This window comes from Nestor notabilis, unplaced genomic scaffold (genome assembly GCF_000696875.1).
Source record: "Nestor notabilis isolate BGI_N333 unplaced genomic scaffold, ASM69687v1 scaffold9708, whole genome shotgun sequence".
NCBI lineage: Eukaryota > Metazoa > Chordata > Aves > Psittaciformes > Psittacidae > Nestor > Nestor notabilis.
In genome coordinates this window covers 7488-26634 of record NW_009941477.1, presented here as the reverse complement: position 1 = coordinate 26634, position 19147 = coordinate 7488, and the positions used below count along the sequence as shown (strand labels likewise).

At 38.5% G+C, this 19147-nt stretch overlaps 1 protein-coding gene across 1 annotated transcript in view; it reads right to left on the bottom strand.

Moving 5' to 3' along the window:
* Window positions 1–19147, bottom strand: part of LRRC16A (leucine rich repeat containing 16A) — a gene marked incomplete at both ends in the record, with an annotated part of 66126 nt that overhangs the window by 42556 nt on the left and 4423 nt on the right. The window contains 6 exons of the mRNA XM_010020905.1: window positions 2001–2087; window positions 6320–6414; window positions 11138–11226; window positions 13755–13830; window positions 18921–18994; window positions 19128–19143. Of these exons, the coding sequence (XP_010019207.1) occupies window positions 2001–2087; window positions 6320–6414; window positions 11138–11226; window positions 13755–13830; window positions 18921–18994; window positions 19128–19143 (437 nt within the window). The remainder of the gene's footprint in view (window positions 1–2000; window positions 2088–6319; window positions 6415–11137; window positions 11227–13754; window positions 13831–18920; window positions 18995–19127; window positions 19144–19147) is intronic.

Here is a 19147-nt window from a genome sequence, read left to right as displayed (position 1 = left end):
TTCACCTACCTCATGTTATACTCTCACAGTAATCTCACTTTCATTTGCAGACAATCTTTTATGCTCTTTTACTGCTCTCAGGAGGCTCAGAGTGTTAATAGCTCTCAGGAACTTTGAGATACAATATTTGAAGAAAGATCAGCTGGGAAGTTACCACCTGAACTTCACTTCTCAACCTTAGAAACTTATCTCAAAGAGAAAGTTCTTTTTAAGTAAGGTCAAAACTAGTGAGGGATTGTATGGAATTTCTGAAACTGAAAAGCTCAAAAAACCTGAAAAAAAAATATTAAGAAAATAAAAAAAAAGAAGAGAAAAAGAAAGGCTGGGGGAAAAAAATTAATCCATGCACCTTAGAGCCTACTGAATCCAATATTCGAGGTCTCCTTCAGACTTCCCCGATAGAAGGTATTACAAATTCAAAAATAGCCTCCCAAGTTAAAACCAATACAGTACTGTCTTCTTAAGTTAAGGGAAAACTGGCTAAGATAGACAGCTTTGCAGACAAATAGAAAAGTGAAGCTGAGTTTTTTCAGGTCAAGAGGGTTATTGAGAATAGGGAATAAGAATTCCAATTTTAAGACACTGCATATACTTTTTTAAGGAATACTAAGAAGCTGCCATGGGACAATATTCATGGTGACATGTTACTCTCTGGAGAATAGATAGTTACTGAAGCGCAGTCTGGTCTAAGATTTGCATGAGGTATTAGACATACCGGGAAATGTTTTCAGCTTTGTTTCAAGATTGTCTTTAAAAAGTCTGTTAAAAACCTTCCAAATTCTTTTCATAATCTCAGAGTTCATTTTCACTGACAAGAGTTTTGTGGATAAACTTCATCAAGCTGGCAATTTATTCTTTACAAAGACAGAAGTGTAGCTAGAGTGTTCTCTGACTCAACGATCTCATGCACTTGCTAAAATAATTCAGATTCCATAAAGAAAAGCACAGGGTGAATGAACATACCAGACCCGCATGACTTTCTGTCAAATTCATGAACATGTAGTGTCAAGAGTACATGCAAGTTGATTTTTAATCAACTGCTTGTCAGTAAAAATGGAGTTAATGGGGAAAAAAACCCAACCCCAGAGTTTAAAAGTCTTTTCAAGGAAAATCATGATTGAACAGATTCAGTTTATAGTTTACTATTTACTTGAGCATAACCAGAGATACAGACACGCATTAAAAAAAACACCAAAAACCCCTTCTCCCCAACCATACTCCCCCAGGTCAGCCCTTAAAGCTTAGGAGAACACAGAATCTGCACTTCACAGAGCAGTAATTGAAAGGATAAAAGACCATGGCTCCTATCCGTTATCAACTAATGTCCTTTATAGACCTTAATTCATCTTTTCCAGGTCATCAACATCTGCAAAAAAGATTCAATAATGCTGGTGTATTTTTTTCTATTTTTAACAGTCACGTTCTATCCCGGAGACCCTGGGTTTACGCAGCCTGCTCGAGAGCTGGCTGCACCTATTATTTGTAAAATAGCAATGCAAAAAAACGTGAACGCTTCTGACTTGTGTTTCATTGTGTGTGTCATTGCTTTTAAAATATACATTTCCGTTACAATATCAAGTCAGACACTTGCAAGCTACAAAACAAAGAAATCTTTACTCAGAACAAACCACTTAACAGCCACTGTCACAACACATGGTTTCGTCAAATAATTGCATGTTACACATTTTTGCTTCAGACATCTTTCTGAAGCATATATGAAACATATCTTTTATGCCAAGTCTAAATTCAATCTTTCTTGAACAGGTTCAAGACCAAAGCTTAAAGAAGTGAGTAAGAGTTTATCAAAGTGCTGAAGGGGGCATAGAACACAGCCCACAGTTCAGCAACCCAGAAGTGCAAAAAGCACCTGTGCTGCTGGGAATACCAATGTAAATCATTTACAGAATCAATTACTTTATTAGCTGTTAACAAGAAGTAGTATTACGTTGGAAGCCTGAAACTTCTACATCAAAATAAAGAAACATACTTATAGAATATACCTTTAGGTGACAAGGAGGTTTTAGATAAATTTAAATGTTTCAGTCCCTTTGGAAGTTTGGCGAACTGGATGCTCAAAGATGACACACCTGTTGAGGAAGCAAGGAGAAAATGGACATTTTTAGGTTAACTCTGTGATCTCAGGTTTTCACAGTAATCACACCAGGGGCAGATGGTACCGGTGGAACTACAGAACTGCACTCACTGGGGGTGGGGGAAAGCAAAATGACCCTATATTTATGACTGTAAATCTTTGAAATGATTGATATAGTCAAGATACATTCTTTGCTAACCACTGAATAGATACGTAATTTTGCTGTTAAAGATCAGTGAGTCACCTTAATTAATTTAAATACTATATAATACACACGTACTTTGGAAAAGAAGCCAAAGGGCAGACACTACACATGTCACGCCATCAGCGCTTAGGAAAACTGGAAGCTTTTTATGGTTTAGCCAAAAAGCCCCAACATAAAAAAACCAACAACAAAATAAAAGCCAACAACAGTACTTCGTGTAAAGCTTGAAACTATTTTTACTATCTTTTAAAAGGAAGGGCTGTCGAGGAAAGAGAGACACCCACGTTAGCCAACACTGCCCTCTTTTTCTAAGGTAAACACTAAGAACCTGAAATGTCCACTGAACCATAACAGCCACCTAATTCCCCTACAGGAGCCTTCAGGATACAGGACACAGGCTTGAAAATGCACGTGATCCTAAACAGTAAAAACCCAGAAAGATGCTGACACAGACTGGACTACCTCAGCACAAACCCAACAAAAGAAGAAAACCCCACAGCCCAACACTTTCCATCAAAGCCATTTCTCACAGTATCCAAGTTCCACACTCCATAAATTTAATTCTTCCATTTAAGCAAAAGATTGAAATTTGATTAAGAGGGCACATCCTAAATAACAATGGAACCAATCTTGAAATATTTATTAGAGGAATAAATCAACACAGAAACTCCAGGCTTAGCCTGAGGTGTGAAATATAGTTCTCTACAGCAACTTGGAGAGAAAAGAGCAGAGAGAAAGAGGGTAAAGATGCAAAACACAGTAAATGCAAAAGCTGATACTCTTTTCCACATATGCAGACATGAAACAGTCCACTAGTACATCACACACACGTTTACTCGGCTTTTATCATGTTTTAAGTATCACTGATAACGAAAGAGCAGCTACCTTGCAGATACTGTTGGGGGGGATGGTGGTATTTAACCCTCTCTGTAAAAATATGCTGTGTATGCTGGTGATAGGTACAACATCCATGCAGCTCAAGACAACATACTGTATTTTATTTATGTTGCCAAAATATGAGACCCATGAGGCGTTGGCATCATTTATTGAAAAGCACAATGGTAAACAACTTTCAGCAAGAATGAATCAAGTCATATTAACAGATTTTCTTTAACAGCTCTACTATTAAAAGAAAATATCCTTTTACTCCCTCAGAAATAGAAGGCTCAATCTATGTTAAACTGGCCTCAGAGTTTATAATCTGTTGCGGACTGTCCACATTTCTTAAGCTGTGTTAGTCACAACACATGCCTTCAAAATCAAGACAGAGTTATGCTGGCAGAAGAGGAGAAAAAGGAGTACAATCAGAATCATTAAGGATATTTTTTGTTGTGTAGGATTCTGAGTAAGACATGCAGCAAATAATTTTACCTCTCGATCTGACTATTCTTGTTTAAGAATCCTAAGATTTTTGTTTAGCTAACAATCTGCATACCACTTACCACTCTAGCCAAACAGAACATTTTTAACATCTTACCAGCACTGGGGGGTTAAGGATCCACCCAGTTTTAAGACACAGGAATCAAGTACATAAAGGAAAAAGTGCTTCTGGTCACTCAGGCCCTTAAATGCTCTTTAAGCCACCCATTTTTGCTAACTTCATAATAGACATGAGACCTGTAATGCCCAAAGTAGAGTTAACTGCATCCAGGCACACACAGTTCTGACTTTGAGCATTTCTAGGCTTCAGCATGTTTGTTTTGCATTATTTTTAACGAAATACAAGATTAAATCCTGATCCTCATAGAGCCAAAACAAAACTCCCATTGCCTTAGCATGGCTAGATTTTAAAGCCAAGACTGATAATAAACTTTCCAGGTGTTAGTCTCACAAATATTGACAGTACCATAAAGGGAAGCCAAACACACATTAAGTGACTGGTCTCAGTGTAAATCGCTTCATATAAACACTGCTTTGTATCTGAACTGAAGCCAGATCTTATGCCTTATGGATTTCCTATGTTATTGTAATACTGACAGTTGCATTAATGTAATACTATAAAGTCTTTACTTATTTGTGCTCAATAATATACAACAACTTAGGGTGATTTTTGTTCAAACAAGCCACAATAATACATTCTTCTCCATAATTCACACAACTGTGTTATTTCCTTTATAACTGCAAAATAATACAGTAGAACTTCCAGTTCCTGCAGGTGATTTTTCAAGAGAGATTTTCCGAAATACCAATGCTTACAGGAATCTCCATTATGCCAGCTTTTACTTGTGAAATGCTTCTTCCCCTTCAAATCTAACAAAGTCAAATCTACCTTGCACTCAGTGAATATCATATCACAGGACACGTAAATCTTTCTTAAACTGAAAAGCTGAAATATTTGCAGATTGCAATTATAGTTAATTTCTTTTTAAGTACTCACATAATTTACCTAATTCCCTAAAGAAAAGGTCAAATATTAATTGCGTATGTGATGAGAGACTGAGATAATGAAAAAAAGAAAAAAAAACCCTATTAATTTCTCCAAGATGTAGTTGCTGCATTTCATTTGTATTTTGAATGTGGATGCTACAGAACAGTTTGAATCTATTGAATATATAAGTTTGTTGCAAAGTAAGTACCTACACTGACATGTTAAAAAAAAAAATCCTCTGCACTATACAGTGTTTGTCAAATGTTTGGTGATTTGTTTTGCTTTCAAGATAAAGACGAGTTTCTTTTAAAAGAACCTTTTAGATAACACCATCTAAATCCTCCTTTTGAAGAAGTGTACCAAGAACATAACAGCCTTTTTCCAGCTTGCAACAGAAATTATTGTACAATGCATTTAGGCCTACAGCACACTGTTATAATAATGTTGTTTAGCAAACCATTTGCTTTCCTAGGATACGGATTCTTAAGGAGGACAAGCAGTAATCAGCAGACAAGCTGTGATCAGAAGAGTTAAAGCAAATCATGTGAACAATTTTAAAGAAAAACACACTCTGAATAGCTTAAAGTAAAAAACAAAAAACAAACATTTTCATGCTTGTTTCTAGTCAAAAGAAAAACAGATACTAAAGAGGAAAGGAAAAAAAATCCCTTTCGATCTTTTCTTGCTGGTTCAGTAAGCAAAAAAGGAGACACACACACAACCCTGTGTTAACAACACTCTGAGTCACTCAGGTTGTAATCAAAGTGAGCACTTTTTCTATTTCGAATCATGACAGCAAAAAGACTGGAAAATTTCCCCAAACCAAACCAAATAAATGAAGAAAAGGATCACTGTACAAATTTTTGTTTGTCTTCTGGCCCAATAGGAGCACAAGAAAGTCTGATCCCAGAACACTGTGTCCCTGGAATGCATTAAGTGAAGCAAATGGGAATCTCACATGGGCAGTGCTGAAGGGTCAACTCCAGACTGAAAGAATGTAACCTTATGCCTCTTGAGTGAAAAGAGAGTAGAGAAGGGAGAGGAATGACTTGATTTCAGGACGTATCATGCCTAGAGGTGCCTTGTCTGAGAAGAGCTGTGCTGTTCAGCTTGATTTTAGATCTTGTGGAATCAACGGCACTTTGCTTCATGAGCACAACAGTTACGCCAGTATTACTGAACACTGCAAAGTACTGGCAACACACTGTGCAACTAGCACAAAGCTGAAAAAAGGAATAGTTTCAACACTGAAAATAAACATGGAATTATGGCTGAAATAAAAACACAAAACCATCAGGAAAATGCTTCATCTTTCAGCTGATCATATTGCCTTTTAAAATGCACACCGATTTATTTACTCTCTAGTCCTAAACAGTCACTGTATTCTATCTTCCTTTAAAAGAAACCTCTCTAAAAATGTAATGAAATCTAATGAAATCCATGGTTGGCTTAAGACATTTAAATATTTCTCAACAAACTAATGAATACGTATAAAACAAAGAAGAATTCTCAGTCATATGTGAACAACAGATATTTACAATAGCATTACACACAGAACAATAACCTATTATCCAAGCAAAGCTGAATGGAGCAGCAGTAATCCTCCTATTACATTTGCAGAAAGAGAAAAAAAGAAAGGTTACAGTTACAGTACCTCTATCTTCAAGTGGATTGCTAGCAAGGTTGATCGTATGGAGTCCTGAGTTGGGATTATGGGCTAGGGCACTGGCTAGTTTCTGTGCAAAATCTCTGCAAGAAAAGAAAATAGAGGGAGAAAGAATCTTGTTATCTCCTCTATCAACAGCACATTCAGAGGCTTAAAAGTATCAAGTGATTACTAGCCATAAGTGCCCTACCCTACTGTAGAGCAGTAACTGATTCTTCAGTTCTGAACAATGCTTATCTGGCTAATTTGCTCTCTCTCAAAGTGGGTTGTTGTATTATTTATTTATTCAGTGACCTAAGAGACTAAAGGGCACTCAATCAAAGCTCAATCTGCTTTTGACAGAGATCTGAAGATACCAAATAGGAATTACACAGAAAAACTGAAAACTTGAGCACATCTTCCATCTCCTTCATGGAGTGACTCACGCATGAGTGAGATACATACGTTAACTTGCATACCACTACCTTCCTTCCTGACTTAAAAGCCAAGCCCCTCACTTGCAGCAGCTCTCTACCAGGTCACTTAAATAGACAGGCTTTGCAGCATATCCAGAAGGTCAACAAACTAGAAATATTTATGACCTCGTAAAACAGCAAGAATAGCACTCTCAAAGAACACCAGCGCACAGATGAACTAGTATTTGCTTGCTTCTTTTTACAGTGAGAAGCATCGAAGTATGTACCTGGCCAACCACAGCCCTAGTAACGAGTCCCAGGAGTCTATAGCATGTCAGTTCTATATGCTCACAACAGCCAGGCTAGGTAGCACAAATAGCTCTGAATCAACTTTAACCAGCTATGGTAGGTAGCAGCAGTAGCATGATCTATATCTGTTCCAAATCCACTTGAGAGGCAAGGGAACACTGCCATGCCTGAGAGTGTTTTACGGCAGCTGTACTACCCCTACCCACAGCACTAACATCAAAGCTAGTCTGTGTTTTCTTACACGACTCTGGTGGAGACATGTTCCTTGCATTTAGTCAGCAGGCTGTTATCAGCTCCAAGACAAATCCTCAAACCTGTCCTTGTACCTGCTGAGAAGGTTTCATGTATTAAGGGACTAGCTTTACTGTGGTTTTTCATTAAAATGAGACTATAATTTCAATGTTCTTGCTTCACCTAAGTTAGACATAGCAGTAGAAATCAAAAGTATGCCTTGAGCTTCCTTCTCTCTCTGCCCTGAAGAGCATTATCATACCTCCTGTAGCCTAGCAGTGGAGAACTACCAGCTATGTTGCTAGGAGAGTAATAATTCAACACCACTCTCTTTCCTCAGGACAGATCCTGCCTACCATAAAATTAGTAGATTAGCCTGTGTGCTAAGAACTGCAGTGGAGGTAGCATTCTCTTCCAGTATCTGGAAAAGAGTGGAGACTGGACAGCAACAGCCTCAATAACTTTTGGTTATCTGTTGTTGCAAGATGTACTTGAGTACAGAGATGTTCCAGGCAAGTTTAGTTTCCCTTTGAAACCCCATGTCCTTAAACAGACCCCTGGGGCTAGAACAGGTTCCAGCGCTGCAAATGCATGATGGGCTGCCTTTAGGAAAAGTGTACTCTTTTCCTAAAATACAAGCAGCATGTGAATACAAACACTCAACAAAAAGAAATTCTGGGCTTGAATCTCTGCCACCTGACAGGCCTCAGGGTATCCTGCTTTGCTACCAGCTGCTGCAGCAGAAGACTGCGTATCTCCTGTAGGTCCTCGGTTACATGTGCCAACACTCTATGGATACCCTCCAGCACTTCAAATGGCACTAGATGCCTGTGCTTAAGCAACTGAACTAAGCTCCATATGTCCAGCCAAGAAAAATGAGGTTTTGAGTTAAAAAAACCCCAACAAACAACAAAGCCTTTTCTTCATGAGGAGTTTGACCTCTTCCTTTATCCCTAACAGATTATTGTCATTACGGTATCCTGCCTGCACCTCCAAACCTGTTTACAAACTCTCTTCCAGCTTTTGCCACCAATATAGGCAGGATGACCAGAACAACTGAGGTGTGTGTGAACTACTTACAGAGGCACAGTAAACTGACTGCCACCAGAAGGCACTGGATTACGTACACATGGTGCATTTCTAAGGCTAATTTTGGAAACACTAATACAACCTCTCAACTCCCTGTGCAGCCTCTACCACAAATGAAGGTACCTGGGCCCGGCTCACTGGGCAACTTCCTTCCCCTCCTTTATCCAACAAATTGTTTCAAGACCTGAAATTTATTACTTTTCTTGGCTGCACACTTCATGAATAGAGCATGCAATGTAAGCCTGACACTTTCTATAAAGCATCGAATTCACTCTGTATGCACTGCACAGCCATGCTTGCCTAAAGACATTCAGGCTTGGAGGTGAAGTTCAAAAAAGACTCAATTAAACTATACCTATGGCAGGTAAGGATATTTCAGCAAGCATAAAAACACCACAGACCTGTAAATCTCAGAAAAATAAAAGGAGTTCTCAAAATCTGTCTAGACAACATCCCTGTAACACAAAAAAAAAGAGGACGTGTGGAAGGAGCTAACACTGTTTGATCCAAGGACATTCAGAGCCCATCCAGCAGGGGAACACGGGATGCAATGTCACTGTCAAAGACTCTCTGGGTACCAGCAGCAGGCACCTCTGTTATTCCCTCTCTGCTGAGGCTGGCCACTCCCTTTAGAACAGGTCTGCAGAGGACAGTGCGGAAGGCAGTAGGGACATTCTGCCTGACAGTTTTCAGAGGGTTTGTTAGCACAGCAAACAGATCATTTTCACCAGCTTCTGTAAACAGGCCTTTGCAGACTGAAGAGTCTGTCTTGCAGTTTCGTGGAAATGAATACTGGTTATCACATATTGCCCCATTCCTCTAAAACACCTCAGGGATGTAACTCTCTTTTCAAGCTCATCTGTTCAGGTCATTCTGAATGATTTTCCTTTCCCTGAAATATGGATATCACCTACCTCAGTTAACCTCACCTACCAAACATTAGTGTTTGCTACAAGCATTAAAGCCATCCAACATAATCTAGACTGCACCCTTTACATCTGATAAAGAAATAGCAACAGAGACAGAACTTTCAAGAACATCTAAACTGGCATAAATCTTATCAGACAGGGAGGTTCACTTGACACCATTTTCCCCTATGGCAAGTCCACACTTCCCTAGTCCCGGGTCCTTACAACTGCTATGGCATGATAGTTTTCTGTCTCATCAGCTGGGAGGATGACAAGTGTTTATGGGGCCATGGCCCAAACCAAATCACAGAAATGAGAGGCTGGAGGTAAGAGAGAATGGAATCATCTGAAACTGACTCTACTGCAGGAAGATACATGCTCTTGCATCTGTTCAGGTTATTTCTCAAAACATTACTCTGAGTAGTTCTTTCTTAACCCTGGTTTGGCATTCTGTCACAGCTCATTAAAAATGACTGGTCTGTAAACTATGCAAAGGAAGATACCCAGTTATAACAGTATTTTGTCTTAGCAAGCAGATATGATAAATGCCAAAACTGACAAATGCGTCCTTGACAAAAACAGACAGACAATGCTGATCAGAGCAGATACACACCAAGGCAAAATGCCAAACACTGTGCATGTAGACAGAGACAGGAAAACCGAAGTCACAGGTTGATTATCTGTCAAGTCCTGTTAAAACTGAAAGCAGTTAATCCAACTCTGACAAATTAAGGTAGGCAATGTGTAAAGGTAGTCAATGTATATTTGAATATTAATGATTATCACTCGATTTCATGGCACATACTGCAAGAAAAACAGGATTACAATCATCTATGTTTGAATGACAGCTATTAAAGGCAGTGCTCTAGTGATCAGAAAGCTTGGGTGTAATTCCAAACTTGACCTCAAGTTTCCTGTGTCATTTAGGCAATTTTCTTTTAAAGGTACATTAATGCAAAACCCCATCTTAAATAGGAAAAGAAGATTGAAACACTAGAAGAGGAGACAATGTAAAGCACACCAAATACTCTCCTTGTGCTTGTTTTCCTTCCTCACTTGTAATTCAGTATAGTGTTCTGCTTCACCCATCTTTCCTCTGCTTTTTTACTAACACAAAAAAATCAATTAGTGCTACAGTTTTTCTTGTGTACATGGTCTAGGAGGATACTCTTAACACTAAAACAGACTACAAATACTACCAATTGGGCTAGTCTGTAACTTGAAATTTGCTTTTATTTCATGTGAAGGGAAAAAAAACCAAACACTTAGTAACTACAACTTACCGTACTTAAAACACATGCGAGGTTTAAATTCTATGGCATACTTACATGTATCTTTCTTTTAAGGCTCTGGCAAGACATTAAAACTTAATTATATACTTTCTTGTTTCCTTAAAAGAAGTTGCTCATGTAGAAGTCCTGTTACACTTGAGCAGACTGCAATCCAGGGTAAAATAAGAACAGCTCTCTTGGGAAGGAAACAGTAAGTTGTTGCAAGATGGAATAATATGCTTTTTTAACAAGACCTTACACACTGTTTTAAATGACAAAAAGGTGTTCCTACTTCTACTGGCAAGCATATTTGGAGAGGAACAGTGTGAGCTGATTGAGGGTTTATGCTCTTATCCAATCCATTTTTCTCTGCTTAACCCAACTCTCCAGGCAGAATCTTAAAAAACATCAGTTTAAAGGGATTTCTTAGACATAGGAACCTATGGAAAACCTTATAAAAAGCTTTGTAACTACAGGCTTCTCAGAACAAGGTAGACACCAAGCACAAGCTTTTTTAATGCTTATTCTGGTTAACACACACCACACATGCCTTTTACTGGGAGTAAGCAGTAACTAATGCAACATTTCGAACAAATTACTTACGTTCTAAGCCCGGCATTCTCTAATACCAGTTCTTCCAATCGATTGGACCTACTCACCACTCGCAGTATCTGCTCACAGACATCAGTGGACTGCCACAGAAAAGACAGAACAGCGTTAAAGAACACAAACATGGAACAGGCGGTTACTGAGTTATCAGCTGTACATCATAGTGGGATCCAGGACATGGCCATCATCTTACACTACATACATAGCAAGCAAAAATACCAGAAACATCCAAGAGAGAGTCAGGTAGCAACAGAGGACTTCCGCAAAAGACTCAGAGAAGCAAGAGGCAGACTTAAAGCAAGTCATTTATGAATCAGGCCATTTAAACTGGGGGGCGGGGGTGGGGGGGGTGGCAAGATTTTTTTAACAATAGTAAAAAAGCAAAGCCCTGTGATTCAGAAAAAAATGCTCACTTATTTTTGAAAGAAATCTTGTTCATATACATGATTATCCTTCAGAAAAAAAAGTGGCAACTAGTGCAGAGAAGAATGACCAAGAATGACAACTAAACACAAAAACTCAAAAGCAAAAGCAGTCTAGCTGCAGGTCCTCCAAAGACTGCTAGGAACTAATGCTTAAGGGACAGTGTATTTCAGTTTGAATTCTCTCAGCCTACACAGAAGTAAATTCCATTGCATGATCTTACTGTTGTTGGACTCTAGAATTTGCATGGGCATTTGCAAATACCATGAACGAAACACAGTAATAAGAGAGTTTGTTTGCTGTGCTCAATCAAACAGATAAAACTTTAATGATCCAAAAGCCATACAGTGAACTCTGCAGTTCATCACCTTTTATTATAATGTTTTATTTCCCTTCTGGATTTGACTCTTTTTTCCCCACAGCACACATAAACCAACATTTATGTGATGTCCAAAGCTGAATTTCAGTCACGACCATGAAATGATGAAACTATTCTGTTATCTGCCTTTAAAAACAACAATGTGACATTCATAGCTGGGACATCTATGTCTCTAATGAATCAAATTTTCTAGTTTGGTCGGGTTTTGTTTGTTTGGGGTTTTCTATACTTTCAAACTAATTGTATCTCCCAAAAAGGAAAAATGCTCCACCACACACATAAAATCTTATTTATCTTTTACACAGTAAAGATGACATTCTTTTCCTGAAGACTGCCAGTTTACTCATCTTCCCAATTCTATCTTTGACTTCCATAGTTTAATAATTCAGAATGTTATCACAATGCTTCTAGAGCATTGTGATTACTAGTGGAAAGTTTCATGCATGTACTATAAAAAGACTATGAGCACCATCTATCAAACACAATGTCAGAGCAGGACTCATGACGAACAATGCATTCGATGGCCTCCAGATACGTCTGACCTCATACTGACCCTCAGCACTGTTTCTACAGCACAGATTTACTGTCCAACAATTCATGTTTTCCTGGTGTTTTTGACTGAAAATGGAATGTGTGGAAGATTTTTTTTCCAAAGGAACCGATGCATTTTCAAGATTGACAAAGTTTATTTGTTTTCCACAGAAAAGTTGCTAAGAATGAAAAAAGACTTTCACACAAAAATACCTTAGAAAGATAATGTGGCAAATTCTTGTTCTAAGAAAACTACACTGGCCACTTTTCTAAGCAAACTGTCTCATTTCATTGAGGCAGAAACTGATTAAATGCGTTGTACTTTTAACAATGCTGATTTTAACAGTGAGCTGCAACTGGATTAAAAATAACCCCCATTTCATTCTGTGTATAACTTTGAGTAAGATGGCCTAGCAAGAAAGAAAAGTTTATTGCCTTCTTCTGCCAAGAATCACATAAGCTAGTTTTTACTGAATTTTCATGGAAAATGATAGCTTAAGAATGCAATGAGAGCATTTTCAGATCAATGAAGCTGCATCAGTTTAAACAAAATGAGACTCAACCTCCGTTATTAAGAAGAAAAGCTTCTGGATGCAAGCGTAAAAGCAACTTCTCAAGCCACTAAGTCTACGTGACACTATAAAGAAAGTTTAGAAGAAGCAGTATATTATGAAATATTTCAAATGTCACCTAATTACTGATTTTCTTGACCTTTCTTCAGTTGTCAAACTTGCTTAGATTTGCCCCTTTTTTGCTTTTCAGGAAGAAAACTGATGTGGAAGAGTATCAGTGTCAGACATCACTATGTACTTATTTCTAGACAGTGTTAGCCTCAGACAATGGAGAGGAAAAAAATCATCAGGTTGCAGGGAAAGTTATGAGGAAAAACCTGCTTTATATGCACAGAGAAAAAAAAAAAAAAAACCACAAATCAGAATCCTGATAGTTTATTTCCACCTTCAAAAACTAACTGAGATGTTTTGTTGCTTTAAAGTCAGTTTCCTATTTAGTCACCCAATATTGTTTGGGGGACCTAGTAACGCCTAATCAAGTAGTTTTATGGGCTACTGTTACTGCCCAAGAAAGTTGTTTCTATTGTATGAATTAACTATTCAACCATTTATATTTTCCTGATATGATTAAGGGAAAAAAAAACCCCAAACAATAGATTACCCAGTTTACTTGCCTAAAAAAGTTCACTTTGAAAAAGGTACAGCATCCTCTAAAACACAGCACAGCCTGGTAGGAGCAAGTATACTGTTTCAATTTGTTACTTACTAATTTCAGATCCTTGGAGGACAGCTTTGTAAACCACTGATTATACTCCAGAGCAGCAACTATAGGTATTAAGTCTCTAGAAAAAGAAAAACACTTTTACACACATTTCATATAACTGTCTTTGGTCATTTCAAACAATCTCTTAACTGTTGTTCTGTATCTAATGCCCCATGCTTTTGAAATACAAAACACTGTCCCCATGACAGAAAGCTCAGCATTCTGCAAAACAAGCATCACCTGCAGCTGTGTGTCTTTCTGGTATTTTAATACAAATTTTTGACTGTCCAACTGACATCCATTCTAGCATGAATTTTTAAATCAGGAATTTGTCTGGGCTGCCATTCCTACTCCTAGCATTACTTTTTCTTCAGTCTGTGACATATTTCAGCTTCTTAATCACCTCTAATTATAATTTAACATGACGCTGAAAAGCTTTTTGGCAGCCTGATGATTTAATATAATTCCATGACTGAATGCTTCTAAAGAACACCTCCTTGTCTCATCTCTATAGTTAAATTCCCCCAGGAAGCGGGAGACCTGCAAAAGGATAATGCGACTTTCAGCCCTCCTTAATTGTAAAAGGGATTTCACAAATGAAATTCTGAATTATTCCCCTTTTCTTCATTTGAAGACTCTTAATGTGATCTGCTCTCCCTCTGTTAAGTTTCTGCAATAACAGACGTTGACAAATGTCATGCCTGTACACTACCCCCCAGCAGAATCATTCATTATGCACTAGCACACAATTTATCAGCACAGCACTTGGATCATCTTGATGCAATGTATTAAATACATATATACAACTACACTGGGACTTAACAGCTACTTAGAAAGCCATTGTCTTTATAATGAAACAAAGAGCTGTAATATACATGAACTTATCAGACCAGCAAAATAGTGCCTCATTTTTTGCACGCAGAAATGTAGAAGTATTGGCTTTTATAAGCCAGTGCCCACCCCCCCCAGCTTCTCATTCAGAACATAGGCAGGTAGGCATAGATCTGCACTAAACATGCTGCATCCTTCTCCCATCTTCTTTTCCTTCTTCCTCTCCTTCAGTTTTCCCTCTACAAACACTCAGACACTTCAGGGTGGCTGTTAAACATGTAGGAAAGCCAGGAGACAAGGCAACATCATATGGACAAGCCTTCAGCAGGCTATATTGGGAACTGCAGTTGCTAGATTTGGAAGTGCAAGCCCATCACTAAGGTAACAGTATGAAGGTGCAGCATCTTGCAGCAAGACTGTAGCCCACCGACTGTGAAGCTCATGCAAATAGATTGTTTTCACACTCCTGCAGAGGAACTAGTGTGTGGTGCCCTTCAAGGATTAAGACTGCTTCCCGTCTTGTTCACAGCACACATCAAGTGTCATTCATTTCCACTGGCACAGTAGAGTCTTATCAGCTTCAGGAAGTGTATAGATTTATTTCTGCCCACCATGTTGGTTTTGTTCCTACACATACGCTTCATTTCCATGGAGAGCAGTAACTGCCTAGTGAAATGTCATGAGGGAAAAATAACTACAGAAGCATTTTCCAAGCATTTTCCCTGGGCAGAGGGGAACCATGCTATGGAATACAGAATGTCCATACAGACAGGTTTGTCTTCCTTCGCCTTCCCCTGGCACAATCAGTAAGAAGATAATGAATTAGCGCCTTTGATGTTCCTCTTGCCAGTGCCTTTGGCTTGGAAGTGGAATGAACATAAGGTGCAAGGTTTCCAGGTGTAATTTTGGTTTATCCACACAGTGGTAACCAGCCAGTCACAGCTGGTGGTGAATGCTGCAGGGCAAACATTGGACAGGCTGATGGTACCACCATCACACTGGTGGAGCAGAGCTGTTAATGCTGTGGACCACCAATCCCAAAAGAGGCACCACCGGCTGTATTTCAGCCAACAGCAGCAGCCTACTTCTTCCAAAGGAACAGAAAAGCATGGAGCAGGGATCACTGGCTCCAAGTGTTTACACGATCAGTGAGCTGATAAACCAGCTAGGAGGGCTGTCAAGAGCTCAGTAACTTCTGGGCAGCAGAGTGGCTGCAGGCAGAACTTGCCCGAGATGACATTCTCCTCTCTTCTCCCCAGGCCTGGGAGGGAGATGCTGAAGGACAGGGCATGCTCAGGCTTACTGGGAAAACCATCATACTTTCAAGAAGTTAAAGAAACATCACTGCTGCAGGACAGGAATATTTTAAAACAAACCAACGATCTGATTGATTTGCAAATTCTCATCTTTATATAGTTTAGTCTCCTGCAGTATTCAAGGCCTGTCTGTTCAAACCCTAGACAAGCACAGATACTGGCACCCTTCAGTAACACCAACTGCTAGCTTCCCCCCCATCCCCTCCCTCCCCACATGCCTGAAGACAGTGAAACCCCTGCCCATTTCTGCAAAAGCCTACTGTCTAGAAACTCTGCTTTATCAAATGCTACCATCTGATACATAGTTTAGGGTTTTTTCCATTTTGTTCAAATTTCTGAAGGTGCTTCTGACCAGTGAGTGTCCTTTAGGAATTTACCTCTACTTCTCTTGCTTTGAGCTTGTCTAACCTCAATGCACTTTTTATTGAGTTTTCCTTTTCAAAACGATACGGTGTTTTATTCACTTTGTTAAATTCTAGATGTGGTACTAATAATGATCTGAATTCTTTTGCAATACGGTATGAAAGAACACTAATCACCATTACCAAAAGTAGGGCCTTCTCATAACTTCCACTCACCAAGTTGCTTATGTTCATTAGTTTGTTTACTAAATTACCATCCAGAATAAGAAAAGATTTACAAAATGTAAATCTGTGCCATCTTAAAATGAGAACAGGTTCCCTTCTTCTGGAATGCAGAAAATCTCTCCAAGCTTCAACAATATTCAGGCTTATCTAATGCCTTCATGTTTTTTCAATATCTCTGTCCCCTCATGTATTTAAGATTGAAAGAAATTTAAACAGTGCAAAGAAGAAAAAAGTCTAACCAATCACACTTTTCTGACAATCTATTTGAATGTCCAAATATGCTAAACATATGCTACACAGACAAAAATCATGTCACTGAGTTAAGTAAGCCCTGTTCACTCTGAGTCTTTTCTTTTGTTTGTTAAAAGTTATATAGTTTGCAGCACAATATAACTTCGGATAAAACCTCAATAGTCATGTTCCCATGTCGCAAGTCTAGCTATGCACTCTCTCAGATGCTCTGAGAACTTAAATTCATCTAAAATCCATGCCATCTTATGTTGACCTCTAACAGAAATGCCTTACTAGGAAAACCACAAATTGTTTATTTTTGCAATGCATAGCCCCTGTATCTAGAGAACTGGTGCACCCATCCTACTTCGCTTCAGAGCTACTCCAGAACATGAAGTATACAGTTCCAGCAACCCCCAAAATTATGTGGACAACAGTCTCTCAAAATCCAAAGGATGATGGTGTATTGTTAATTTATAGCATTCTTACTTTCTAGATATATCACAAAACACTCGCATACCTTCTTGAATTGACTGCGATCTCATATCCTAACTTGTATATGAATAATATAAGACTTTGGCTTCCTGAAAAATCTTTTTTTTCTTGAAGTTTCAATCCAAAACATTTTTCTCAGTTCAGTCCTCAACATCTGGAAACTCTCATCACAGGTTAGATTCCATGGCATGTAAATGGGTCCAAAGTTGTTTTGAATCTTTGAACTTACACAAGCATGAGACATTTAATAAAGATTTTTATTAACCACACCAATATATTTCCTCAGAGATGTCAATTATGTAAAGTATTCTTCAATTAAAAGCTTCTGTGAAGCAGCAAGTCCATTATTCTGCTTTCCAAAAGCCAACTCATTTGAACCAGCTGAGATATTCCAAATATTAAAACAGTTCTTCTATCTACTTGTTCATAATAAGTAGTATTTTTCACACCCCATAAATTGTTCAATCATTTTAATTTCTATAGAAGCTGGGTATCTGTAAGCCACTTTCTTAAGAATGCCCCATGGTGTTCTCAGCACTTCCACTTTGCAGCATGTTTATAGCATTCTCATGTTCTCGTCTCGTATTTGCTTGTGCTGAATAGTACTCCTTTCCTTATCTTCTCTCAGCAAGAGTTAACCAACCAGTCTTTGGCTGCATCTGTCACGCACTAGTTGCAGCCCTGTAGTCTTGACTGAGTTACCTCTGAATTAGTCAACACAGGAACTGTTTAGCAACTTTGCCCTGGGATTCAGTGCAGACTGTGAAAACCCACCACAGAAGCCAAGTGAAGTATTTCAGTAGGGTTTTTTGTGAGTTTACAGACCAGATAGCTTAAAGCTGTGAAGAACACTGCAGCAAAACACTCTTACTTACCTTCCTCCAAGTTCAGCCTTCCTGTTAGAGTATTTTAACATTGTACTTTTGACAGATTCTTAATTCTTCCACTGGACTTTCCCAAAGAAACAAATACTTTCTCTGTCTTATTTACAATTTCTTAAATTTCTCACTTTCCTTGTATAATGACGGATTTTAGTTAAGACTCCCTCACATTTCCTCCTACTTAAGTATCTTTAGATTCAACTTTCTTAGAATCCAATTTCCTCAGCCAGCTAAATTCAGTAAACTAAATACAACACTTATCTATGTCTCCACATTTCACAGTAAAATTACCCTCAATTAGTTCCTTTCTGGAAGTTACACATTTTTGATAGCATCTATTGTAAGTGAAGAAACTACTGGCTGGGATTCAGTTGAGCAACTTAAACCTTCTACTGACTTGCTGACAAAAATAATTCTCTTTACTGTGTACACCATGAGAAAAAGATTCTGCATAAGTAAAGACTGCATAATTCTCTTTTTTGCTTTGCCCACCAGATGTAGTTGCATGTTTTCTCTGTTGAATTTGAGCTCTTACATCTGCCATCACAGGAAAAGTATCTATCTGCTAACTTCTTGGAGCGCTTCCAATAGCAAAATATATTTATCTTATCAGGATCCTCAAACAAATGTAGTCTCTATGGGCTTTTGTGAAAAAACACCAGCTTTGTGCTGAAAAATACAAATGCTTCAGATGGTCACTTCAGAGGTCTACAAATTCAAGTAACAGCTATGGGACCACCCCACTTTATCAAGGGCAGGCAATCTCTACTGGGAGGGAGAACAAGGAGAATTTGCAAAACATTACCATGATTACTGCATATTGCTTACCTGTGGTCAAGGTGGCTGAAGTCTTGCAAATTCAGCTCTCTAGTATCTTGTGTCAGATAAATCGTATCAACATCCTGTTGAAAATACACAACCAAACACACCTTTACAGAACTGTTGGGTTTTTCTCCCCAAGTACTGTGATTTACCTGTCCTTTCATCTTCTGTACAGTTAGCTGAAAAGAGCTCCAGAACAAGACATGTACTTACCCACTGTACCTCCTCTCTGT